The sequence below is a fragment of the Sinocyclocheilus rhinocerous genome, unplaced genomic scaffold (genome assembly GCF_001515625.1).
Source record: "Sinocyclocheilus rhinocerous isolate Xijiao unplaced genomic scaffold, SAMN03320098_v1.1 scaffold2146, whole genome shotgun sequence".
Taxonomy (NCBI): Eukaryota; Metazoa; Chordata; class Actinopteri; order Cypriniformes; family Cyprinidae; genus Sinocyclocheilus; species Sinocyclocheilus rhinocerous.
Genome location: NW_015623444.1, coordinates 88,200 through 112,080, shown reverse-complemented (window position 1 = coordinate 112,080; position 23,881 = coordinate 88,200). Strand labels below are relative to the sequence as shown.

The 23,881-nt window shown below is 35.4% G+C and overlaps 1 protein-coding gene across 2 annotated transcripts in view; it reads right to left on the bottom strand.

Annotated features, from left to right (window-relative positions):
• The window catches only part of LOC107740400 (Kv channel-interacting protein 4-like), a 167,893-nt gene that overhangs the window by 103,143 nt on the left and 40,869 nt on the right, over nt 1–23,881 (bottom strand). Inside the window, exon 1 of one of the 2 annotated variants that reach the window (XM_016552939.1) lies at nt 21,356–21,477. The exons of the other annotated variant lie outside the window; for it this stretch is intronic. Within the exon in view, the coding sequence (XP_016408425.1) occupies nt 21,356–21,443 (88 nt within the window). The 5' untranslated portion in view covers nt 21,444–21,477. Of the gene's footprint in view, nt 1–21,355; nt 21,478–23,881 lie in introns of those variants that run through there. 2 annotated transcript variants of the gene reach the window in all.

The following is a 23,881-nucleotide window of genomic DNA, read 5'->3' as shown; positions in this document are numbered from 1 at the left end:
GATTTGTAAAATAATCCATTTTGATGTTTTCTTCACATAAATAGCTCCATATGTATGGCTTTTCTGATGTAGTAAACTTGCTCGGTAGTGCACCTGGTACAGCATTGCTCTTTTGATGTGGAGCACTTGACTACGAGTCCCGTAAAACATGAGTCACGATAAAAGAGTTTAAAGACTAGTACAATGAATCTAAAATGGCATGGTTGCATCAACAAATGCATTTTTATCTTACATTTGCTTTTGTTAACACATTGTTAGGTTTAGAGTAGGATTTAGTGTAGGTTGTACGATATTTTCAATCATGATACAGATTTGAGCCTTTTGAAATGCGACAATACGTACACCAACCAAACTGATCAAATGTTGCCAGATTGTGTTTCGGACAAAACTGAATGCGCTTTTAGCACCACTCACTGGACAATACACTTTGAAAGTGTAGCGAAACATGCAATGTAATATTATTTTGCAGTCTTGCATTCTTTACAATGAGCCTGGGTTGGCTTAAAATAGAAAAATACAGAAGCAAATCCAAAATGTTCTCTGTTCTCATGCAGATACCCTGCTGGACCTTCACGGTCCTCCAGGGAAAACCCTGAAAACTTTTCTTTGTTTGGTCATTTGTCCAAAAAGTCTGCTATGACTATGTCCTGTCCGTGGCCGAGCACATTGATTGCATGGTATAAAAACACGTAATTGTTGGTGACTCAGGCTCTTTAATTGCCTAGAGGCTTCTTCAAGTACAATTTGTACCAGCATCACTCTGCCGGGGGGCTTCAGGGCCCAAAGGAAATGCGATCACTCAAAATGATAGTGAGAGCTGTCTGCAGACTGCAGTTCTGCCTGCTCAAAGCCAAAGAAACCAATGCTGATTGTATTGATGAAAGGCTTTTTAAATCTGCAATGTCTTGGGCATAAAGATGGAAATGGCATCTCATTAACGTGAAAGACATTTTGATCCAATGAATCTAAGTGGAGGCTCTAGTTACAAACCCGAGAAGTGAGCATTGTTGAAATTCGCAGGCTATTTCCGGGAGATAGAAAAAATAATTGGTATAGTTTTTTAAAGTAATGTTTTAATAAAAAATGTGAGTGTTTCAGGCTACAGTTCATTGCTGTACACAGTTGATAAATGATTAACTATATAATCACAGATAAAACAACGATCAACCAATTTGATGAAATATTCAAGAATTCGGTTAAACCTTCAACAGCCTGTTTAATATATTCTGCATTATATTAAGCAAATGGCAGCATCATTTGTTAGTACAACAGCATCACAGTCATTCATGCTTCTCTTCTTTACAGCGATCAGCCTTAATAACCAGAGAAATTCATCAGGGAGTCATGTAGTAAGAAATGATCTTACGCAACTTACTTCACTCGTCAAAATTGACAGATTGTTAATGTGTTTCCTGCTGTTCAACACTTGATGTGAAATATCTCCCCACACTGCACCTCGCGGGTAAACGACTAATACGATTATTGCCATTATCTATTCCCCTAATGCCATTTTTTGCCACTTGATGATGTTTTTATAGCCATGCTGAGAAACACTGGTTCGGTTTTGCAGATCTTCATAGGAGGTCTATTTTTCAATTCAAATAGCTTCCGAAATTAAGCATGGAGCTGTGGGAGGTGCAGTTTAGCTCCATTGTGCACAGAGCAGAGCTTACTATGAATGTCTCCTGAGACTGATGCTTTACCTCATGGTTGGAGCTCAAACACAGATAAACATTTTGAACAGAAAGCACCTTGGCAAGCTCGATAGCTTTATGAGCATGTACAATGAAAGTTGACTTGAGTGGTGAGACGACTGGCGGTCATTCATCCAAAGTTGCGAATTTAATTTATGCACAAATTGGAATATTTCATAAAACATATGCGAATAAGGCACCGTTTCCATCCAGAGAGTTGAAGAGAACAAAATACTAAGTTCCTGTTAAAATGGTGCCAAATATCACTAAGTTGCTGCAATAGGAGAAGCTACTGTGGGTCTTTTTTTGCATTTAATACATGACTTGCACCTCAGAGCACAGAAGAAACGCAATAAACATGGTCATTTTATCTTGTGTTCGGATGACTGATGTTTGATAATGCAATCGTGTGACTCAGTTTATTATCTGACTTAATTGAGCCAAGTTTTCCTGCACATTTTTTTAATTTATGCACATTACTGTTTCCATCCAGCATTTTTTAAATGCTATATCCCAAAATTTGCATAACAATAGGTGGATGGAAACATAGCTAGTGAGGTCAAACTGTATCTCATAACAAAGGAAATTTAATATATTAGGCCCTATAAAATCAATTAAATAAATTTCCCCAAATGTTTTATTTTTTTTTTCTCCAAATGATGTGTTTTATGTTAAACATTTTCATAATGTTTTGTAATTAAACAGCATGCATGATAAATTTAATTTCTTAGAACTTAATCAATCTTTTAAAATGTAATCAAATGAAAATATCACAATTAATAAAAAAAAAATCAAAGTGCTGCACAACAACTTTATTGTATATATTAAAACATGGATGCAAAAATCGCATGATTAAGATATAATAATAATATTGATTTAAAACCAATGCTGTTATTATTCTAGCATGTACAGTAGACAATACTGTGCTCAGAGATACGCAGAATAAGCAAATTACAAGTTTAAATTTAAATTAAGTTTAACAATTACTAATGCTAGTTTACATACATTAATTTTACAGCCTTGTTTTTCCAAAATTTACTAAATTCCACGACATCACGGTATGCAGTAAATTCCATTTTTATGCCTGGATTCTGTCCATGTTTTCTGCATTGCAGAAATCATAGGGTCCTACCTATATAAGTTTAAGTGAAAATATATGTTAAATATAAACGATTTATCTGCCTCTAAGTGTTCTATATCACTAAAGAGGAGAAAGGCTCCTTATGAACCAGTTATACGTAAGCTGTATTCATTCAGGGGACCTGACAGAGTGAAAAAGATGTGTTGTACCAATGGCATCATAGACCTTTATTAGCGAAGGTGACCAAATCCAAGACTTGAGAGCACTTGAGAGAACTGTGAGGTCAAAGGGAGAAATATTTTTAGCTATAACATGACAGTTCACCCTGGCACTTTTGTAAAATCCATTTTCACTCATGCTTCCATCACACCAAATGACAACCAGCATCCAGTTTCTAGGAGCCAGGTGCCTAATTTAGCTTAATAGAAGCGTCTTACCACGTCTTCCGTTCTTTTAACATTGTTTTGGCAAGTAAAAATATCTTTACTGAAATATCTCTCTTTGCCAAAGCAATAGAAAAGCTGCTATTATCTGGGTGGCAATTAACACAGGATGAGCTTGTTTAGATGCATTGCTTCAAGCTAAGCATTAGCTGTTTTGAAGCTTTGTAACAAGTACGCTAGACTTTAGCACTCAAGTAAAAGTGCAATGGATCAAAACGTTCTTTTTTCATTTTTTTTCCAGAGGGCGTTAAAATACATGTGTGCCATTATCACAATGAAAGTGCAGCAATTGGGGAAAAAAGCCAAGTAGAGTGTGTAATTAGTGAGGCTGAAGCAGCTCAGCTCTTCGAGATGTATGAGATAATCAATGAGACCATTAATGTTGATAAAAGCATTCAGTCTCTGCTCACTAGATCTTGTTTATATTCACATTATATTCAGATAAATCACATTCTTCTTTGTTACAGTAAAAGTACATTTATTTATTTATTTATTTTTAAACAATAAAATACTACAGTCAGAAATTTGCTTTGAAATCGCTGCTTGTGTTGTGAGCTTATGTTCGCTTTTTTAATTGCGTTGTGTTGTGCACTACTGGTCCACCGTACTGCAGGCTAGATAATTTTTTCCTCAAAACAAATTACTGTAAAGTGCATTTTGGGATCCCATAACGCAGGAATACCCATAAACTCTTGCGCTAGAAAATTTGAATTAGGTATGTTTGGGCAAAGCATGGGGACGTATGAGGATTTATAAATAGATGTTATTTAGTATTAATAGAGCTGTGGGTAGTGCTGCTGTTGATGTAACTCTGTTGTAAATAGTTGTTTCATTTGAAATCTCCATTATGGGGATTAACTTGCACCCTGTTCAATTATAATACCCCTTTTTCCCCCTAACAAAATCAAATTCACTGTGCAAATGAGCACATGTTCCACTGTGAGTATACTGGGAGAATTGAATAAGCTCCATAGCACACATTATCACATGCTGTAGAAGCCTGTTTCTACCTAAAATAAATAAATAAATAAATAAACATAAATATAAAAAAGGTAATTGTGAGATAAATCTTAAAATAAGAGTCACATTGTGAAATATAAAGTCACATTATGAGATATAAGTTACAGAAAAAAAGTCATAATTGATAGAAAACGTAAAAAAAAAGTCATTCTCAATTATGAGATCACAATTTGAGACAATGTCACTCTGGAAGATATAAAGATGCAATAGCAAGACATTTTCTCAATTAAATGATATAAAGTCACACTGTGAGATATAAAGTCATAACTGGGAGAAAAAGTCTCAATTATGAGATATATAGTCACATTGTAAGATATAAAATTGTAAGTGTGAGGTATTAGGTCGCAATTACGAGAAAACATCTCAATTACTCTAAAAGATACAAAGTCACATTATGAGATATAAAGTCATAATTGGGAGAAAAAAGCAATTACAAGAAATATTCTCAATCACAAAATATGAAGTCACAGTCTGAGATACAACGTCATAATTTGGAGAAATTGTCATAATTACAAGAAACAGTTTCAATTATGAGATATAAAGTCACAGTTTGAGATATAAAGTAATAATTTGGAAAAATAGTCACAATTACAAGAAATATTCCCAATTACAAGATATAAAGTGACAGTTTGAGATACAAATTCATAATTGCGAGAAATAGTCACAATTACATGAAAGTTTTAATTAAGAGATACAATTCATAGTTTAAAATATAAATTCTTAATTTGAAGAAATAGACGCAATTACAGGAAATGTTCTCAATTACAACATATAAAGTCACAAAATTTAAGGGGGTCTGAATACTTTCCGTACCCACTGTATAAGGTCATAATTAGGAGAAAAGTTTACAAGAAATATTCTCAATTATGAGTTAAAAAGTCACAGGCAAAGTCTCAATTATTTCATATTTCGAGATGAAGGGTCAAACTATGAGATATAAAGTCACACTATGAGACAGAGTTGCAATTGTGAGATATAAAGTCACAACTACATGAAAACAAATTACTGTATAAGATATAAAGTCATAGTGAGAGTCACAATGTGAGATATAAAACCATAATTGGCAATTATGAGATACAAAGTCACATTATGAGATATAAAGTCACATTTTGAAATATAAAGTCACATTGTAAGATATGAAGTTGTAAACTGTATTAGGTCATAATAGGGAGACATGAAGTTGCAATTACAAGAAATAAAGTTGCGAAAAATATGTCAGAAATGGGCTTAAAACAGGCTTCCATACAATAAAAGGAGCACAGTACCAATTATCCTCCCTAATTCTCATGAGGGCGTCTTTAGTTTGCTCAGAGAAGACCGACTGGCTACAGCGCTGCAATACTATTACCATTCATCTGCAAATATACATTAGACGACTGTTGTGCAGACACAGCTTATCATAGTGATTCCACATTACAGTATTTTCACGGTCCTGCTCACAGTATATAATTGTCATTAAACTGTAATCAACAGAACTACTAGGGTAAATGATGGTAAAGCATCAAGTAGCCAGTAATTACTGCAAATTCAGCAACATTTACAATGAATGCACACAGGCCTCTGAGGCATAACAGTTAGTCATAGTTAAAAAGTCTCTTTGTCCTAGTCCTTGCATGCACCGGAAACACTATGTTTTACTAGGTTGCCTGGCTCTTTTGAGGATATTTCTTTGCGAATAAGAAATATGGGTGCAAGAGATTCTATTCCTGCAGTCTTTCTGGTGCAGTGCATCTGTCATGGAGATCTATGGCTGTAATTCTCATTATTAAGCAGTCAAGCAAAGCTGCAAATGCCTTGCTAGCTAGTGTGGCTCTGTAGAGTCACTATGGAGATGTATCCCTCACTAAACAGAGTGACCAAGGGTGGCTCGACAATGTCAAAAATGTAATCAGCAATCCGGCCTCATGTAATGAGGTTTTGCGCATCGATCTCCGACCTCTGATGTCTTTGTTGGTGATGTATCTGTCCTTGTTAAAAATCAGTGTGAACGCAGGTGACGCCACATTCTCTCATTCATCGAGTCTCTGTTTGAAGGTGTGGGGCACGTCAGGTATAATTAAATTATCTAGCGGCGCTAAAGAAGGCTTGTTAACTTCACTCAAACATAAAGGTTTGCATAAAATAGGCCATTTCATGGTGAATGAACAAGATAATCAAAAACTGATACTCTTTGTGGCCGATAAGGAAATCAACTATAGATTCACTGTACAGCTTAAATCAGCACACAGAGGATATAAAAGACAAATAAATCCAAGAAACTAAACTGGTATTTTAGTTTTGAGGTAATGTACTGCAGGAACATGGGCTGGTGCTGTTATACAGTGTTTCAGAAAAGACGATCCTCCCGTTCGTAAGCCTTGAACTCATTAGTCCCTAATGTAGTGAGACCGACTACATCCATATTATTGGCATTAATTTGCATTTAAATTGAATCTGTAAAAGGCATTCGCTTCTCAAAAGTCTGATTTTCACAAACTGTCAAAGTAATACAGATGCCCGATGCATCAGATCATGTGTTCATGGTCTATAGGGGGCTATATTATTTCCTATTGGAAAATCTGTATTAAAGGAATGATTTGCAAAAAAAGGAAAATTTGCTGAAAAATTACTCACCCTCAGGTCATCTGAGATAATAATATTTTTGTTTCTTTATCAGAGCAAATTTGGAGAACTTTAGCATTCCATCACTTATTCACCAATGGATGCTCTGCAGTGAATGGGTGCCGTCAGAATGAGAGTCCAAACAGTTGATAAAAACATCACAATAATCCACAAGTAATCCAGACCACTCCAGTCCATCAGTTAACGTCTTGTAAAGTGAACAGTTGCATGTTTGTAAGAATCAAATCCGACACAGTTTTGATGTTAATTGGTGGACTTTAGTGGTGTGGATAATTTGTGGATTATTGTGATGTTTTTATCAGCTGTTTGGACTCTCATTCTGACGGCACCCATTCACTGCAGAGGATCCATTGCTGAGCAAGTGATGCAATGCTACATCTAGAATTGCCTGAGGGTGAGTACATTTTCACCAAATTTTTATTTTTGGGTGAACTATTCCTTTAAGCATATATTTTAATTTCCAGCACTGGACCCTTTCATAATGCAGTTGTGCTTTGAAATCAACATCAGCTGACCTTGCTGAGGTGAGTCATTACTGTAAAATAAATGGCTTCCACGGCCTCACTGAACTGGCATTTCTGATTTAGTGGATGCTTCAGCTGAGAAATGTTCTCATTTCTTCTTATTGTTTCTGAAATACTCATACATTTCATTTTCAGTCAACTGATAATAGCTTAAATAAGGCACAGCTATTCCATGTAAAGGATAAATTACAGCCATCTTAACATTACGGCAAAATAAAATCCAACAGGGTAAACAAGACCCGACAGTGTCCTTCTTATCAAATTCTAACCATAAAATTAATACTGTCTTCTGAGTCTTTTAAATGGGTGTGTATGCGTGTATATATATACAGATTGCATCTTTAGACTTAGACTTCACTTTACTGCAGTCAAACTACTGAAATATATTCATGGCAGCATGCACAGTGCAGTATAATATCAGTGTGTGTGTGTGTGTGTGTGTGTATTGCAGCACAAGCTGTGACAATCTACAGAACAATACAAATGTGAGCAGATTATGCTGAACACATGCTGCCACAACAAACTGTGACAGAGAAAGAAACAGATGTTCAAAAAAAGGAAAAGGTCAAGAATTCACTATTAAATTCATTAACTCAAGATTGACTATCAATTACAGTATAATCACACAGAGATAAAAGTCTTGCATATTATGAACCCCAAAGGCAACAGAAAGAGACCACTATAATTACCTGAACAGGATACTAAATTAACGGCTTATACGTATATCCATTATAACAACTGAATATGAATGGAAGTAAATGTGATAAAGACCTGTCGGATCATGTTCCTGATATGTTTCAGAATTATAAACGTTTAATTTAAATATCTTGCGAGGGTTGCATTACTATTTCAATGTAGTCACAGTAGAGCTGAATGGAAATTCACACTGACATGTCCATTAAACAAATACACTTTTTGATGCACTAGAGTTAACATGAATATTTTTAGTTATGGAAAGTAATCAAAATATAACTAATACATAAATTATTTCCTATTAAAAATATTTAATGGATATTGGGTATTTGGTTAAATTATCAGCATCATTTTTTTTTCTCTGTGGCCGGTAAGTATCAAAAGCACAGGACTTTTATTTTGACAGTGATGAGAATATTTACATTATTTAAACAAGTCATTAAATATTTAATTTCAGAAACCTCACACATTTTGGTGCACACAGACATATGCAATTACTGAGTGCATTGCAGTTGCATTTTTTATTTAATTTTATTTAAGAATTTCTTTATTTGTAAAAAATACTATAATAGGATTACATAATCAAAACATTGCTAATGTAATCTTCTTATTTTAATGGAGTATTTTTTTCATATTGATTCTTTTGAAATTACTTCAAATTTTGTAAATATTATTTATATGTTGTCATAAATACATACAAAGAGGACAGATGTTCAGAAAAAGATTTAAGATGTATCATAAGCTTGAATTTCACCATGCGAGTGAAAAGCATAATTCCTAATACATGTATGCAGAGATTTATTCTGGATTTCACGGTGGCATTCAGTGTTGTCGCAAAGGACACTGAATGGCATTAGTTTGAATTTGTTGCTGTGAAGGCAATATCAAGAAGCATTAACATTAAATAACACTGACTAATGCAAATCCGGCGGAAAAACATTTTGGCAAATTGCGCTTGACAAATTTGTAAAAAATACTATAATAGGATTACCTAATCAAAACATTGCTAATGTAATCTTCTTATTTTAATGGAGTATTTTTTTCATATTGATTCTTTTGAAATTACTTCAAATTTTGTAAATATTATTTATATGTTGTCATAAATACATACAAAGAGGACAGATGTTCAGAAAAAGATTTAAGATGTATCATAAGCTTGAATTTCACCATGCGAGTGAAAAGCATAATTCCTAATACATGTATGCAGAGATTTATTCTGGATTTCACGGTGGCATTCAGTGTTGTCGCAAAGGACACTGAATGGCATTAGTTTGAATTTGTTGCTGTGAAGGCAATATCAAGAAGCATTAACATTAAATAACACTGACTAATGCAAATCCGGCGGAAAAACATTTTGGCAAATTGCGCTTGACAAAGCTTGAATATGCATTAATGGAAGCTGAATGTTCACTGTGAGAAGAGACAGAAGATACCCTTGAAAATAGATGAAATGGAATCGAAAGTAACAAGACATTCTTTTCACACATAATAATAATAATAATAACTTTTTTTTATTAACAACAAACAAGCAAGCCCAGCCCAGATAAGTAAAAGTAACACAAAAGTAATGTAACTCATTACTTTCCATTAAAAATAACTTAGTAACATAATTGGTTATTTTTTTTAGGGAGTAACGCAATATTGTAATGCATTACTTTTAAGAGTAACTTTCCCCGATATATAGTTTATATATTCTGAATTAAGGCCCAGTGCATGTGAGAATGTTACACACAAAAACTCGGAGGCATGGAAGACTACAAAAAAGGAAAAAATAAATACAAAGAGCCGGAGTAGCATCTTGCAAAATGCCCAACCCTCCGCCACTGAACTGATAGCTCAAACACACAGTGGCCTGAGAGCAGAAAGGAAAGGGCATTTACAGGAACATACGAGTTTAGGAGCAAGAAACAGAAAACAGATGACCTTAAAGAGATTGTTGCCAACCATTTTCCAGTGCATGCGGCGGGCAGATGCGATAATGACATGAGTCTTACGGATGAGTAATAAAATGATAGAATGAGAGCCCACAGATATATAAAGTGCACTCAATTTATGAGCTGACTGAACACAGTACCTCCATTGCTGACAGACCAGTGGCCTTGGCTTTCAGAAAGCCATTAGCTTAAAGGAAGCGCTGGGTAAAGGGTAAGAGTGTTTTCCCTCCAGTTTGGCCTCCCGAATCAGCCATCGCAGACCATAATTTCTGCACAAACAGGCGGTGAAAGCCATTAATATATTCAACGTAAGGTTTGAAGTCCAGCAAGCATCGGGGACTTCTAAAAATACCCTTTATGTTCTGCGGACTGAAGAGATTCTCATTTACAAACATTAGTGCCAATGAGAAAACTGATTACAGTAAGTGAAGGGGCTGGAATGGGCTGACTGGAAGCTGCAGTCTGAATCAAATGGCAGAGAAACAATAAAGCTCTGGGCTCCCAAAGGTCTGGGCAAAGGCTCAGATGATTGCATTGTGGCCAAGGCTGCAAGAATTTCTGAGATAAGCCTAAGAGCATGTACCATTCATTCTTAATGTTATTTGGCTGAGATAAAACCTCCAGGATGGCAAGCAACACCGCGGAATCTGCTACCAATAACACAAACCGCAGAAAACTGAAACAAATCTTCTCTGTGCATGTTTAACAGGATGACACGCACCATGTACACCATTATTTTGGCTACACAAAAATGCATATTTATTACATTCTTGGATATGACTATAGGCCTGCTTGAAAATCATTTGGAAAGCACAGCATTTTAAGCATGCAGAAGATGTAACGGGGGTTAAGATTTATATTTATCTTTCATAGTGTTCGCTAACACAAATTCAGTACAGTGCGGGAAGTACTGTACATAATAACAAGACCCATGAGAGGGTTAAAAGTAATCAGAGGCTGATGTTGTCATCATCTAATTATTCATAGAACATGCTATTCATTATACCAGGGTTTAATTAGGTTACTGTTAATGTCTATGTGTTGAAACAGCCGAACTCACACATGCGAGCAAAATTAAAATAAGAAAATGAGCTCTGGATGGCCAAGATAAAATGATAAAATAAGTGACCACAGCCCCAATAAAGCCAATAAATAAAGAAATAAATGTGGTCACAAACAAACAAATGTGTTCCACTGTTAAAATAAAATAAAATAAAATAAAATAAAATAATGTGTTTCTTAGCATTCCACTAAATACAAAAAAATAAATGTGGTCAACTCTGTTTTAAACAAACAAACAAATAAATAAATGTGTTTATCAGATTCAACTTCCAAAAAATAAATATGGTCAACTGTGTAAATAAATAAGTAAACAAATACATAAATAAAGTGGTCAATTTCTGTTTCACTAGAATAAATAAATACATATATAAATAATGTGGTCCACTGAATAAATTACTGTAAATTGACTACTGAATGAATAAATAAGAAATGTATTTATAAATTTAATAAAATAAATGTATTAAAATAATAAATAAATGTATGATTTACTGAATAAATAAATAAATAAATAAATGAAGTGGTCAATTGGGTTTCAGTAAGTAAGTAAATAAATGAATAAATAAATAAAGTGGTCAGTTGGGTTTCAGTAAGTAAGTAAGTAAATAAATAAATATTCTGCTGCTTTTCACTACAACAAAGAAACAAACAAAGAATAAAACAAATAAATGTGGTCCACTGTGTTTCACTAAAATAAATAAATAGATATATAAATGAATGTGGTCCACAGTGTTCCAATCAATCAATCAATCAATCCCCACCCAGTCATCTGGGTTTGAAAAACAGAATTTTCATTTTTGAAATCGACTGGTGATGCTAATAAGAGCACAAATAAACATGCTTGTTTGCAGTCTCTTCTCTCCTGTGGCTGTGGATTCAAAGGTCAGGGAACTCCAGCACGAGGGCCACAGTTTAAGGTCAGTGTGCTAGTGCTCACATCACTAGTGACTGATGCCATTTACACTCTGATTCTAATGAGACACGAGCCGGAGGCCAAAGGCTCTTGCTGAACTAAACTAGGCAAAATGTAACTGAACTCATTACCCAAAGTTCATGTGGGAGTATACAAGCATTGATGATGTATGAAAAGGCATGCGATGGGATTGTGAGCTTGCAGCTGCGCGATTATAATCAGTAATTGCATAGAAGGGTACAGCAGTAGTAGAGATGCAGAGATCACACACTGCATACTGGTACATTAATTATTCAAAAATAAAGACGCAGCTTCTTCTACTGCTTGGTTCTGAAACCCAGTGAGCTGCTTATGGAGGCCTCATATATGAACACAGACACAAAGGCACATTTCATGAAAATAAATAAATACATTTAACTTAAAACTTATATACCAGTTAAACAGCCAAAACAAGACAGTGTGTTTGCTGTTTTTAAGCTTACCAGTTTAAACACGTTTTCAGAAACCTGATTGCTTAATCAGCAACAATCTGTTTTAAGACCTTTTTAATAGCTAATTATCCTGACATTGCTAAATCACTTTCTTACCCAGTACTTTTGAGTTCTGTATATTTTTATGCCTATTACAGTACCATTTGTGGCTTACATTTACATTTATAAATTAAATAACCTCTAAGAGAGTATTTGTTATTAGACCTTAAACACTTTTTTTCAATAAAACAAAGATCTCTGAAGTACTTTTTTAACAGAAAAAAAAATCTACTTCAAAATTTCACGTTTATCGTGTTACTTGTGGATTTTTTTGTAACTGTTTGTGAAATTTAGCAATTTCTAAATTTGACAACTGTTCCTGCAACAAATTTTTCTACACAAATAAAATATGCATAATGTGTAATAGAAAACAAAACAAAAAATAAATGAATAATTAATTAAAAAAGGGAAAAATATAATATAATAATATTAAAAATATAATACGAATCAATAAAACAATTACAATTTCCACATGTATTTGTATTTAAAAGTAAAAAGCAAACTTTCTTACTGTGTTTAACCAATTTGTAAGGCTGTATAGCACAACAAATGTTAAACTGAATCCTATATCCTGAAACATGCTGCGATTGTTAAACAATAAAATCAGCAGAAGCTGGTTTCACAGTAGTCATTAAAAGACTGACCACATGAGTCATGTTCAACAACACCTATATCATAAGATTGCTTTAGGACAAAGAATCTGTTGTGGTGCCAGAAGAGAAGTCTCTTCACAAGGACAGAAAGTGACGTCATGCTTTCCAGGTCTAAATGAAACTGCAAAGTGTAGGAAGTAAAACGACTTTCCCTGTAGACAGAAGGAAGCTGAAGCCTTATACCAATGAATCTGTATTTGTTTTTATCCAGCTTCTTTCACCAAGCGTTGTTGAACAATGTTTGCGAGATATTGATCGAGGAAGATTTTTTCTGTATTGTGGAAGTCTGTAGGGGTGCAATGAGAATATGATATGGAGAAGCTGCCCTACTTCCTCTGCTTTGTCTGGCAGACAGATATCGAGCGGCTGGAATGTAGAAGCTGAGGTTCATTTAAAGTGTCTGCTCAGTTTAAAAACAAAGCCATGATTAATGTTTCATTGAAATGTGCTGAGCGGATTCATTTGACAGGTGATTGCCAGCTAACCACAGACAATAAATAAAACCCTTCAGAGAACAGATATGTTAATTATATCATTAGTCATACAGGTGTGTTCATTTATTCAAGGAAATACTCTCTTTCCTTTAAAACAAACAAATGAAATCAAAACTCTATATACATTTTTAAGGGATAGCTCAACCAAAAATGAAAAAGCGAAGCGGTGAATTTAAATCTATATTTATTCACACTGGCTCTTGAAAACCTCTATGCAAACATACTTGCCCGAAAAAGTGCGGGGGACGAATTTACGTGATATTAAAAATCTACGCCCCTGCTTCCACCAAACAATGTAGTTCCTCGGAACGGAAACGGTTGTGGTTGCAACAAAGTGGTTGCCAAGCAACACACAAACGTAAACAAAGGTGTATGTTTGTAGAGTAATTTACAACAGCTTTGAACGTGGCTCAGCCAATCAGAATCAAGGACCGGAACTATCCGTTTTATAACTACGTCATTAACAACTAGCTGCTCAGTTCAGTTTAGTACACACTGCGCAAAATATCTGTAAATGTGATTGCCACTACCTGCATTTTTTGGGAGTCAATTCGGTTGTAGAATACAGTTGTCACTCCTGTAAATGACTGAACTGTGTGTATAGAACAGGATTAAGCACTAAAAGGTAAACTGGCAACCGAATTTAGCTGCAGTGTGTGCATGGCCAAAAACAACAGGACAAAATAAAAATTTGATTACAATTAATACAAAACAGGGGAAATTGTGATATCAACTAATTGCATTTCATATAAAGTGTGTGCTAAAGTGCACTTCTTTTCTCACAAGGGTGGTCACCATTCACTTTCACTCTATGGAAAAGAGCAGCATGAACATTCTACTAAACTTCCGCTTTTGTGGTCTACAGAAGAAAGCAAGCCATGCAGGCTGAGGCTGAGTAAATAATTACAGGACTAGGCTTTGGGGTAAACTATTTCCCATTACTTTTTATGGAAACCCATCACGAAGATCACAAACCTACTGCACCACTATCCTCGTTTCGAGCTTCCTGACAACACGTACAAGGCTGTTACCAGAGTCTGTCTATAAAACTGAAGTGATAGGGCATACTTAAGCCACAATGAGCTGGCATCTTGGATTAAATATTCAGTGTTTGGTCAAGGATTATGTGGGCTCCTGGAACGCTGTCTCAGAGAACAGCTGGAACATGACCTGGTAATAGCTGTCGAGAAACCAAAGAGACGAAACCTACACGACTCATGTCGCAAAGAATGTCCAAATAAACACACGAGACTGACACGACTACAGGCTCAGCCTTCGTTTCGCACGCAAGTAAGCAGACAAAAAGAAATGGAAGCAATAAATGGTTTATTTAGCTAATTATGGCCGGGAAGAGCATCTGATAATTCCTCATACTCAAAGAGAGTTAAGGAGGAAAGAGCATAATGTCAACGAGTTGAAGGATCTCAGCCAAATTGCATTGACAAACCAAATCAAATCACTGGAAATCTATAGCCATCTACAGTGCTGAATGCTAAAAATGTCTACGTGCACCTGAGAGGTCTGCGTGAGAGATAAAACGTGATACAGTAGAAGAGAAAGTTCTCCAGTTGCTTACAGGCAAGATTAGAAAAATCAAGGCCATTTTTGTCTCTTTTCCCCAAAGACAAAAGGCAGACGTTGTTCTAGGTCCCATGCCAAGTATTTCAACCGGTCCCCCCTAAAAATGGATGATAAATTGCAGCGCTACACGCGTTTGACAGCACAAAGCAATAAACTGGAGCAAAACAAAAATGGCAAATGTCATTTGTTCACAAGAGAGAGATTTCGAGCGTTTAGGCGTTAAGAGCGAGGCCGCAAAGTGACAAATAGCTGGACGCAGTCCTCTGGCTCTGTGTAGCTCGAAAATCAGCTGTTAAATTCAAAGTCTTCAGGGTCCAAAAGCCTGAGGAAATATGTGACCCTGGAGCACAAAAGCAGTCTTAATTCGCTGGGGTATATTTGTAGCAATAGCCAAAAAAACATTGTTTGGGTCAAAATTATCAATTTTTCTTTTATGCCAAAAATCATTAGGATATTAAGTAAAGATCATGTTCCATGAAGATATTTAGTAAATTTCCTACCGTAAATATATCAAAACTTAATTTATGATTAGTAATATGCATTGCTAAGAACTTCATTTGGACAGCTTTAAAGGCTATTTTCTCAGTATTTAGATTTTTTTGCACCCTCAGATTCCAGATTTTCAAATAGTTGTATCTCAGCCAAATATTGTCCTATCCTAACAAACCATACATCAATGGAAAGCTTATTTATTCAGCTTTCAGCTTTCAAAACATTGACCCTTATGACTGGTTTTGTGGTCCAGGGTCACATATGTACAGCTCCTTTCTGTGGGACATTTGAACATTATAAAGACTCATTACGGTGTGAAACAACGTAATAGGTTGTTCAAAGTCATTTGTAGCAATGAAATAATAATCCAGAGCTGTTATAGTGCTGGTGAGATAAAACAAGGATTTCATTTTCTTTATGATATTTAATCAAGACACTGGAGGATAAAAAGGAGAAGGCACATTTTTAAAGACATCAATACCACGGATAGAATCAGCATTTTGGGTTCCTGAAAGAACCTTTTAGTTGAACTTTTTTTTAGTTATTCTTACAATCTTAAAAATAGTGCTGTCACACGATTAATCGCGATTAATTGCATCCAAAAATAAAAGTTTTTGTTTACATAATATGTGTGTGTGTACTGTGTATATTTATTATGAATATATAAATTCACACACATGCATGTATATATTTAAGAAAAATATGTTACGTTTTTATATTAAATATATTTATATATGACATAAATTATATGAATATAAATATATACATGTACATATTTTCAAAATATATGCTGTATGTGTGTGTATTTATATATACATAATAAATAGACACAATACACACATATATTATGTAAATAAAAACTTTTATTTTGGATACGATTAATCGCGATTAATCATTTGACAGCACTACTTAAAAATAAGGGTCCCAAAAGGTTTTTTTTGCAGTGCCATAAAATAACCATTATTTTTGGTTTCCCAAAGAACCTTTCAGGGTGCGTTCACACTTGACATGTTTGGTTCGATTAAAACGAACCCTGGTGTGATTGCTCCATGAGTGCGGTGAACGCTACCATTCAAACCCTGGTGAGCAAAAAAACATGCAAAAAGATGGGTCTCGGTCTGCTTGCAAACAAACTCTGGTGCAGTTCGATTGAAATATGAATGCAACATGGACATCTAAACAAACCAAAAACAGGACGTGATGTCTCAAGATGCAACCCTAAATGCTGAAGAGTGCTCAAGAATACCTGTTTTTTTCTCGTTATCGTCGTGATGTTTTTGGTACAGGTATTTGAACCACGTCTCTTTGCAGCAGATCTTTCTTTGTTTGTATGATGGAGAAATTCTTGACTCCAGCCGCTGTTTTGACACATTTCATAAGCTCTTCACAAGTTCTCAGCTGGTAAAAGTGCCATCATACTCTACGTACGCACATACAATGTTCCGTCGGGGGAAAAAAAAAAAAAATGTATAATTTTCTTTTTTGGTCCGGATCAAAAGAATGAAGAGAACCGAACTACAAATGTGAACACACCCTCAGTGAGCAGCTCCTAAAAGATTTTAATTTTTATTATTAGAACATTTTAAAAATCTAAAGAACCTTTTTCCACTATAAAGAACCTTTTATGGAATGGAAAGTTTCCATGGATGTTCTTCATGAAACCTCAGATGCGAATAAAGAATCTTTATTTTTAAGAGTGTATGAAATCAAAATTGGAGTTTAGGGGCTTTTATTCTGTTAGCATTAATGTCTATATAATTTATATAAAATTATCTATATAACAAGGAGCAAACTCTTTGTTCCATCCCAACTTTATGTTTTAATAGGAATGATATTATGTGTCTTAATAAATAATATAACATATAATAGAGTGCTGCAGCCGTGACGTCAAAACACAGAAGACAAATGCACAATCGGTTCTCTTGATTGTTTCCAAAGGGTTTTTTTATTTTGCGTTTTTTTTTTCAATTTATGAGTACAAGACTGACGATACTTGGACGCTTTGCTGTACAACATAAATTACACACAAATACTAAAAAATATTAACTATGTTAAAAAATGTATGTTTGTAATAAGTATCTACACAACGTTTGGAGTCAAGTAAATGTCAAGTATCATCAAGCAATGTTTACCACAGACCTTATTTTACTCATGAATTGAAGAACTGCATAATAAAAGCCCCATAGGAATATGTTCCGGATTTTGACGTCATTGCTACAGGACTCTATAACTAAGCCATCACTTCACTGCGTTAAAATGTGCAACCAGAGCATGCAGCTTAAGACGATTTCTCCAAGGACACAGATCTCCAGTGTCCCTCCGCTGAAGTCTACTTCAGATCGCATTAAAATCAGGCTCGGGTCAGGCTTTATAACTGACCGATTCTTTGGGTTGATTGATCACTCCTGATCACTTGAGCAGCTGCTATTGATGTTCAGTGTCTGTGCATTGCTTTCAAAAATAAACGACATAGTGTTTGCCTTACAAGAGTGGTTGAAATTTAAGCATAAATGGTTACACTTTATTTTAAGGTGTCCTACAGTGTAATTCTACATTTACGTACTGAGTAATATTAATTAACTACATGTACTTACTATATGGTTAGGGTTAGGATTATGGTTTGACGTGCATGTAATTATGCATAATTAATTGTTATTATAATAGTAAGTACATGTAACATGTAACAAGGACACCTTAAAATAAAGTGTTACTGCATAAACATATACTGAAATCACAAATACTACTTAGAAAAGTATAAAATAATCCATTTTTGGAATTAACCTAAAAACGCTACCGCATTCACTCGTTATGTCACATATTGATCAAATGTACACATGTAACCTGTTTGAAATACTAGCACATGTTTTTTGTCTTCTTGAAATGCAATTTGAACTTCACGGTTGGGTAAAGTTGCTTTGTATTTATTTCAACTAAAAAGTAAAAAGTTCATTTTAGGTGAGAACAGAGAAAAGCAGGACAAAACAGAAACAACATCACTGTTCTACAGACGGATTGTCTTATTGTGTCAGCCGAATCAATACAGCACCTTAACAAGAATTTCAAGTGAAGACAGAGAGACAGTCTCCAGCAACTTACAGTCAGAAAAGCTGTCAGTCTGCCAGACTATCAATATTAAAAGTCATTTTCTGTGACTCAGCAGAAGGCCTGGCACTGGGCTCTCTCCAGATCCCTTCCAGCACTTTCAATTCATTATTGATATCTTCTGGTAATCATCACCAAACAGCTGGCATCAATATCAGGATAAATTAATTTTTCATGCATTTGACTCTTAATTCCATTAAATCACAATTTGGCAAACTGTTAAGTATTAGTCATGAATAGAGCAGTGTATGCAGGGCCGTTTCTAGGCATAGGCGAGCTAGGCGGTCGCCTAGGGCGCCACCAGCTGAAGGGGCGCCAATGAGCGCACGTACTGGCACTTTTAGCAGGGTTGTGATAAAGAGTGGCACGGTCACCCTGAAATATGACTGCCGCCCCCACTGGATCCCCCAACATTATTGGGCTAAAGTACTGTCAATCTGACGATGCCTGTATGCCACTAGATCAGAGTGCTGTCAATTGCTGCCTGATTGTTGCATGCAAAGTTTGCATTTGGAGCGCTCAACAATGGCATTAGATCAGTGGGCTCTGTCAGCGCTTTGGCAAGGTAACACTTTTTTTTTGCCATGCAATAAAGCTAAGTTCAAAGGCCAATTTAAAATATTGGTACAGCAAATAAAGTGCACAAAATCTGTATTTTGTTTAGGCAGTATTTGTGGCACATTTGTCCAAATATTTGTGGCAGATTTGTCCAAAAGGTGTGCGTTTTTTGCGCCAATGCATTGTTAAAGGATCAGCGTGTCATGTAATATATTCCCATATAAACTTAAACATCCAATTACAAAATATTTGTATAGTAAAATTCGCTAATTCACGAGATCAATACATCCTTTATTAGACCGCTTTGTCGAGTTAAATGCATCCTTACGGAGGTGTCGAAATGCTGAATCAATTCATTCACTTCCAACAGCGCTTAATAGGAGGCAGAGCGTCACGTTATTTAAAGGGGACGTTAACGCGTTAACGAGTAGCAAATGATTAAGTAGCTGCATTGGTTACTTTTATGCCACTGATAAAGCTTTTATATGTAGTTTGGGGTAACAAAGGGGTTTTATAGGTTTGACTGAAATAATAATGCAATAACTGACACTTTAAATCAATGTTTCAAGAAACAACAACAAAAAAATTTAACAAAAAACAGATAAAGACAAAAAAGTAGGGATTTCGCCTAGGGCGTCAAATTGACTAGAAACGGCCCTGAGTGTATCTATAACTATTTAAGAGACAAATGTGAAATGATAAGGTTCATCATCACGGGGACAGACTGAATGTGAGAAGCCATACTGTGTCATTATAAAAATACATGAATTTCTGTGTAAATCATTCAAAAAGTTTACTTGTACACTGAAAAAATTAGTCAAATTTGTAAATAAAACAAAGATTATTGGAGTACATATCGCCTCTGTCGCCTCTGGCATTCAAAAAGTTTACTTGTACACTGAAAAAATTAGTCAAATTTGTAAATAAAACAAAGATTATTGGAGTACATATTTCAATAAAATTATATTTCTGTCTTTGTACTTCAAAATATCACATACTTTGTAAAATAAAAAAATTATTTATTTATATATATATATATTTTTTTTTTTTTTTTTTGTGAAATTTACTCACAATGTTTCAGTGATTTATTCTTAAAACAAGAAAAGTGGAAATAAATAAATAAATAAATAATATATGCTCTGAAACCTTTGTCTTAATGTCTCAAGAACTTGTGCTTTAATAACCTATATTTATTTTATATTAATACAAATAACTGTGTGTGTGTGTGTGTGTGTGTGTGTAATATATAATCAAAAAATACAAAACTATATTACAGTTGTTTATTTACAAATTGTTTTATAAACTGTATTATCAATTATTTTTATTGTTTTCATTAATTATTTTTAATTAATTTCTATTTAGATTTTAAATATAAGACCATATATAAAGGGGTTTTTGATGGATGCAAGGAACACATCTTCACAAGTAAATCATTTATCAAGGTCAGTACAGTCACTACATGTAATTGTTTTGATGTATAGCCGATTTCCTGCAACAAGTCTACACATTTCAGAAATAATGCTCCACCGCCCAAATTACCTTCACACAATTTGTAGACACACCGGGAAAACTACAGCAGGATACTCAAGGACAGGACAACATGACTAAATGTGCTGCAATCCATAGAGAAGAGCCTGTCTCTCCTTGAAACAGCTCACACATCAATTTATATTTGGTATATGATGGGGGAAATTTGTTTGCCTCCTCCTAATTGTCAGTAGCCTGGGATTAATTGACTTGATTAAAGAGATTAGGAAGGAGAAGATGGATAACAAAGGTCAAAATGAGGTTAAGAGATGCCTGCAGGTTGTTTGAGCTGCTCTGCTTCAACTTACTGTAAGTATATAACGCCAGCTTGCACCAAAGTATTTTAGATGCCATTGCAAATGCAGACGCATCACACGAATCCAACAAAGAGCAAACCCAAATATCAATAAAATGAGGAAAAGCCGTGAACTTTACCTGCATTGAGTGTACCAGTAATAACTCTGAAGAGGTACTGAGCAAACTTCAGTATCTCCCTCTTGCATCTCTTCCTGCAACTGCTCATGCTGAGGTTTCTGTTTAATCCTCAAAGGGTCTGGTGACAGAGGAAAACTTCCTCCCCGCGGCCGCGCTCTCCTGCCCGAACCTGCTCTGCTCGTGCGTCTGTGAGAGTCGGCTCATATGGAGCTGCGCGAGGGGGGTCACTCACTCATAAATATTTCCTCCGGAGCGCTCGTGTGTCCCAGAGCGCTCCCTTCTGAGCCGTCTTCACACTCTTTCTGGAGTTGTAGTAGAGCGGCTGCTTGTGAGTCTCAGCACCATCTGTGGCTGCTTCAACCTCCACGAGCGCTGCTGGGGAGGAGCGAGAGCACGAGAGAGGAGGAGGGGTAGGAGGTGAAAAAAGAGAAGGAGCGTCCGCGAATCAGCGCTGACAGGCGATTATGGGTTACGATGCTGCAACACTTCTGAGGCACTCTGGGTGAGGCATCGCTGAGAGCCACCAGATTCATTGAGAGCGAAAGATAAATAAAAAAGTGGAGAAAGAAAAAGGGCGGAGAGGTTAAAGATAAGAGAGACTATGGAGACAGCCTGCTCTTGAATGAATAGGACAGAGATATGGAGAAGGAAGATAAAGGTGAAGGTGCGAGAATGAGTGAAAAGAGATCCGGACTGAAAGACAAAGGCAGAGGGACTGAGGTGTGAAAAGCAACGACTGAAGGCAACATAAAGAGACGAGCGAGGTTCAAACTGAAGCGACACACCTTGACATTTCAGAACGGCAGGTGTTCAGATGCTGGAAATAGAGGTGGAGTTCATAAGGTCAGACTTGATGACTCACTGCCACTCACAAAGACTGGGACTCGTCCACAAAAACAGGTCTAGGTCATATTTTACCCCCAAATCAAAGTAAAAATTAAGGTTGTTATAGTCGTATCAAACATTCAAGGCAGTGCAACAAATATTATAGTGGCATATTAATACTTTATCATTTAAAACATGGATAATCTGTAATGAGAATGAGAACGAAGAACGTTCACACAAAGAACGAAAGCTGAAATATTACACCCAAAACAGAGCTATTATTGCTAACTTAAACTAAAACCAAAATTAAACTTTTTTTTTCATTACCTGAAATAAAGCTGAAATAATATATAAATATTAGATAAAAAACTTTAATGAAAAAAAATTATAATATAAAAAATGTGGTCATATTTTATTTCAGCTTGTTTTAAGTTGAAGTACTAAAATGACTCAATTAAAGCTAAACGTAAAAAAGTAAAAATGACAAAAGCATAAAATTAAAGATATTTATGCTAAAATGAGAATAAAAACAAAATACAGACACAAAGGTCATCATTCAGAATATTAATAAATACTATACTAGCACATAAACAATACTAAAATAACACTCAAAAGTGAAAAATATACACTTTTGAAGAGCTGTTACGCATACAACAATAATTCATAGCAAACATTGGGTATCAAGCTCCAAAAAGTACAAAAAAAGCACCATCAAAATGGTGATTCGTACACACTGACGTGATGAACAAACTAAAAAAAAGTTGCTGTTTAGAGATATGGAAATGGTATATGTTGAATCATTGTCGTCTTTTTTTGGAGCTTGACAGCTATGGCTATGTATTGCTGTATGATTATGTTATTACATTTTTGTCAAACCTTCTCCTTTCCTGTTTCATGGGGGGGGATCACAGCATTTTTGCTTTGTAATATGTAATACCAACATTCTTCAAATTATCTTCTTTTGTGCTCAACGGAAGAAATGCATACAGGTTTGGAACAACTTGAGGGTGAGTAAATAATGACAGAATAAAAAAAATAAAAAATAAATTCATATTCCTTTCTTTTGATTTTGGGGTAAAATTGGACCCAGGTTTTGTGAGAAACATCATGACCACATGGATGATGTATGAAGTTGTTTAAATCACATCAGCATCAAAAATCATAATTTCATCCACTTTATTCAGCGCCAGACCTCAAACACTCTCCTCTATCTATCCATCAAAGCCTCAATTCGGATCCCTGATCAGTTACTGTGGAAGAAAAAATGTCCATCACCATGTGACGATCTTTTAATGTGTAAAAGACTTTCATTAACATTCCAGCAGAATCTCCGGGTCATTATAGCAGCTCAAGGTAAAGACGAGCCATTCAGATGACAGATGAAACAGCTTGTATTGTATATGAAAGGAAAGCTGATTCCCATCGGTCATCGGTGGTTCAGACAGGCCTATTTCAGGAAGAGCACTCCAAACCAAGAGCTTTTTCCACAAATGACATTCTCACAGAAGATTTAGACCCCTCACTGTCCCCGGTGCTCTCAAACAGGAACGCTGTTTCCGCAAAGAGGCGTGTTGTTCTGAAAGGAGCTCTGGGTTGTTGTGACAAGAGAGAAAAATGTGGGTGAATGCGAAGAGAACAGATTTTCCATACAGATTACAGTGTGTGTGTGTGTGTGTGTGTGTGTGTGTGTGTGAACTGTCA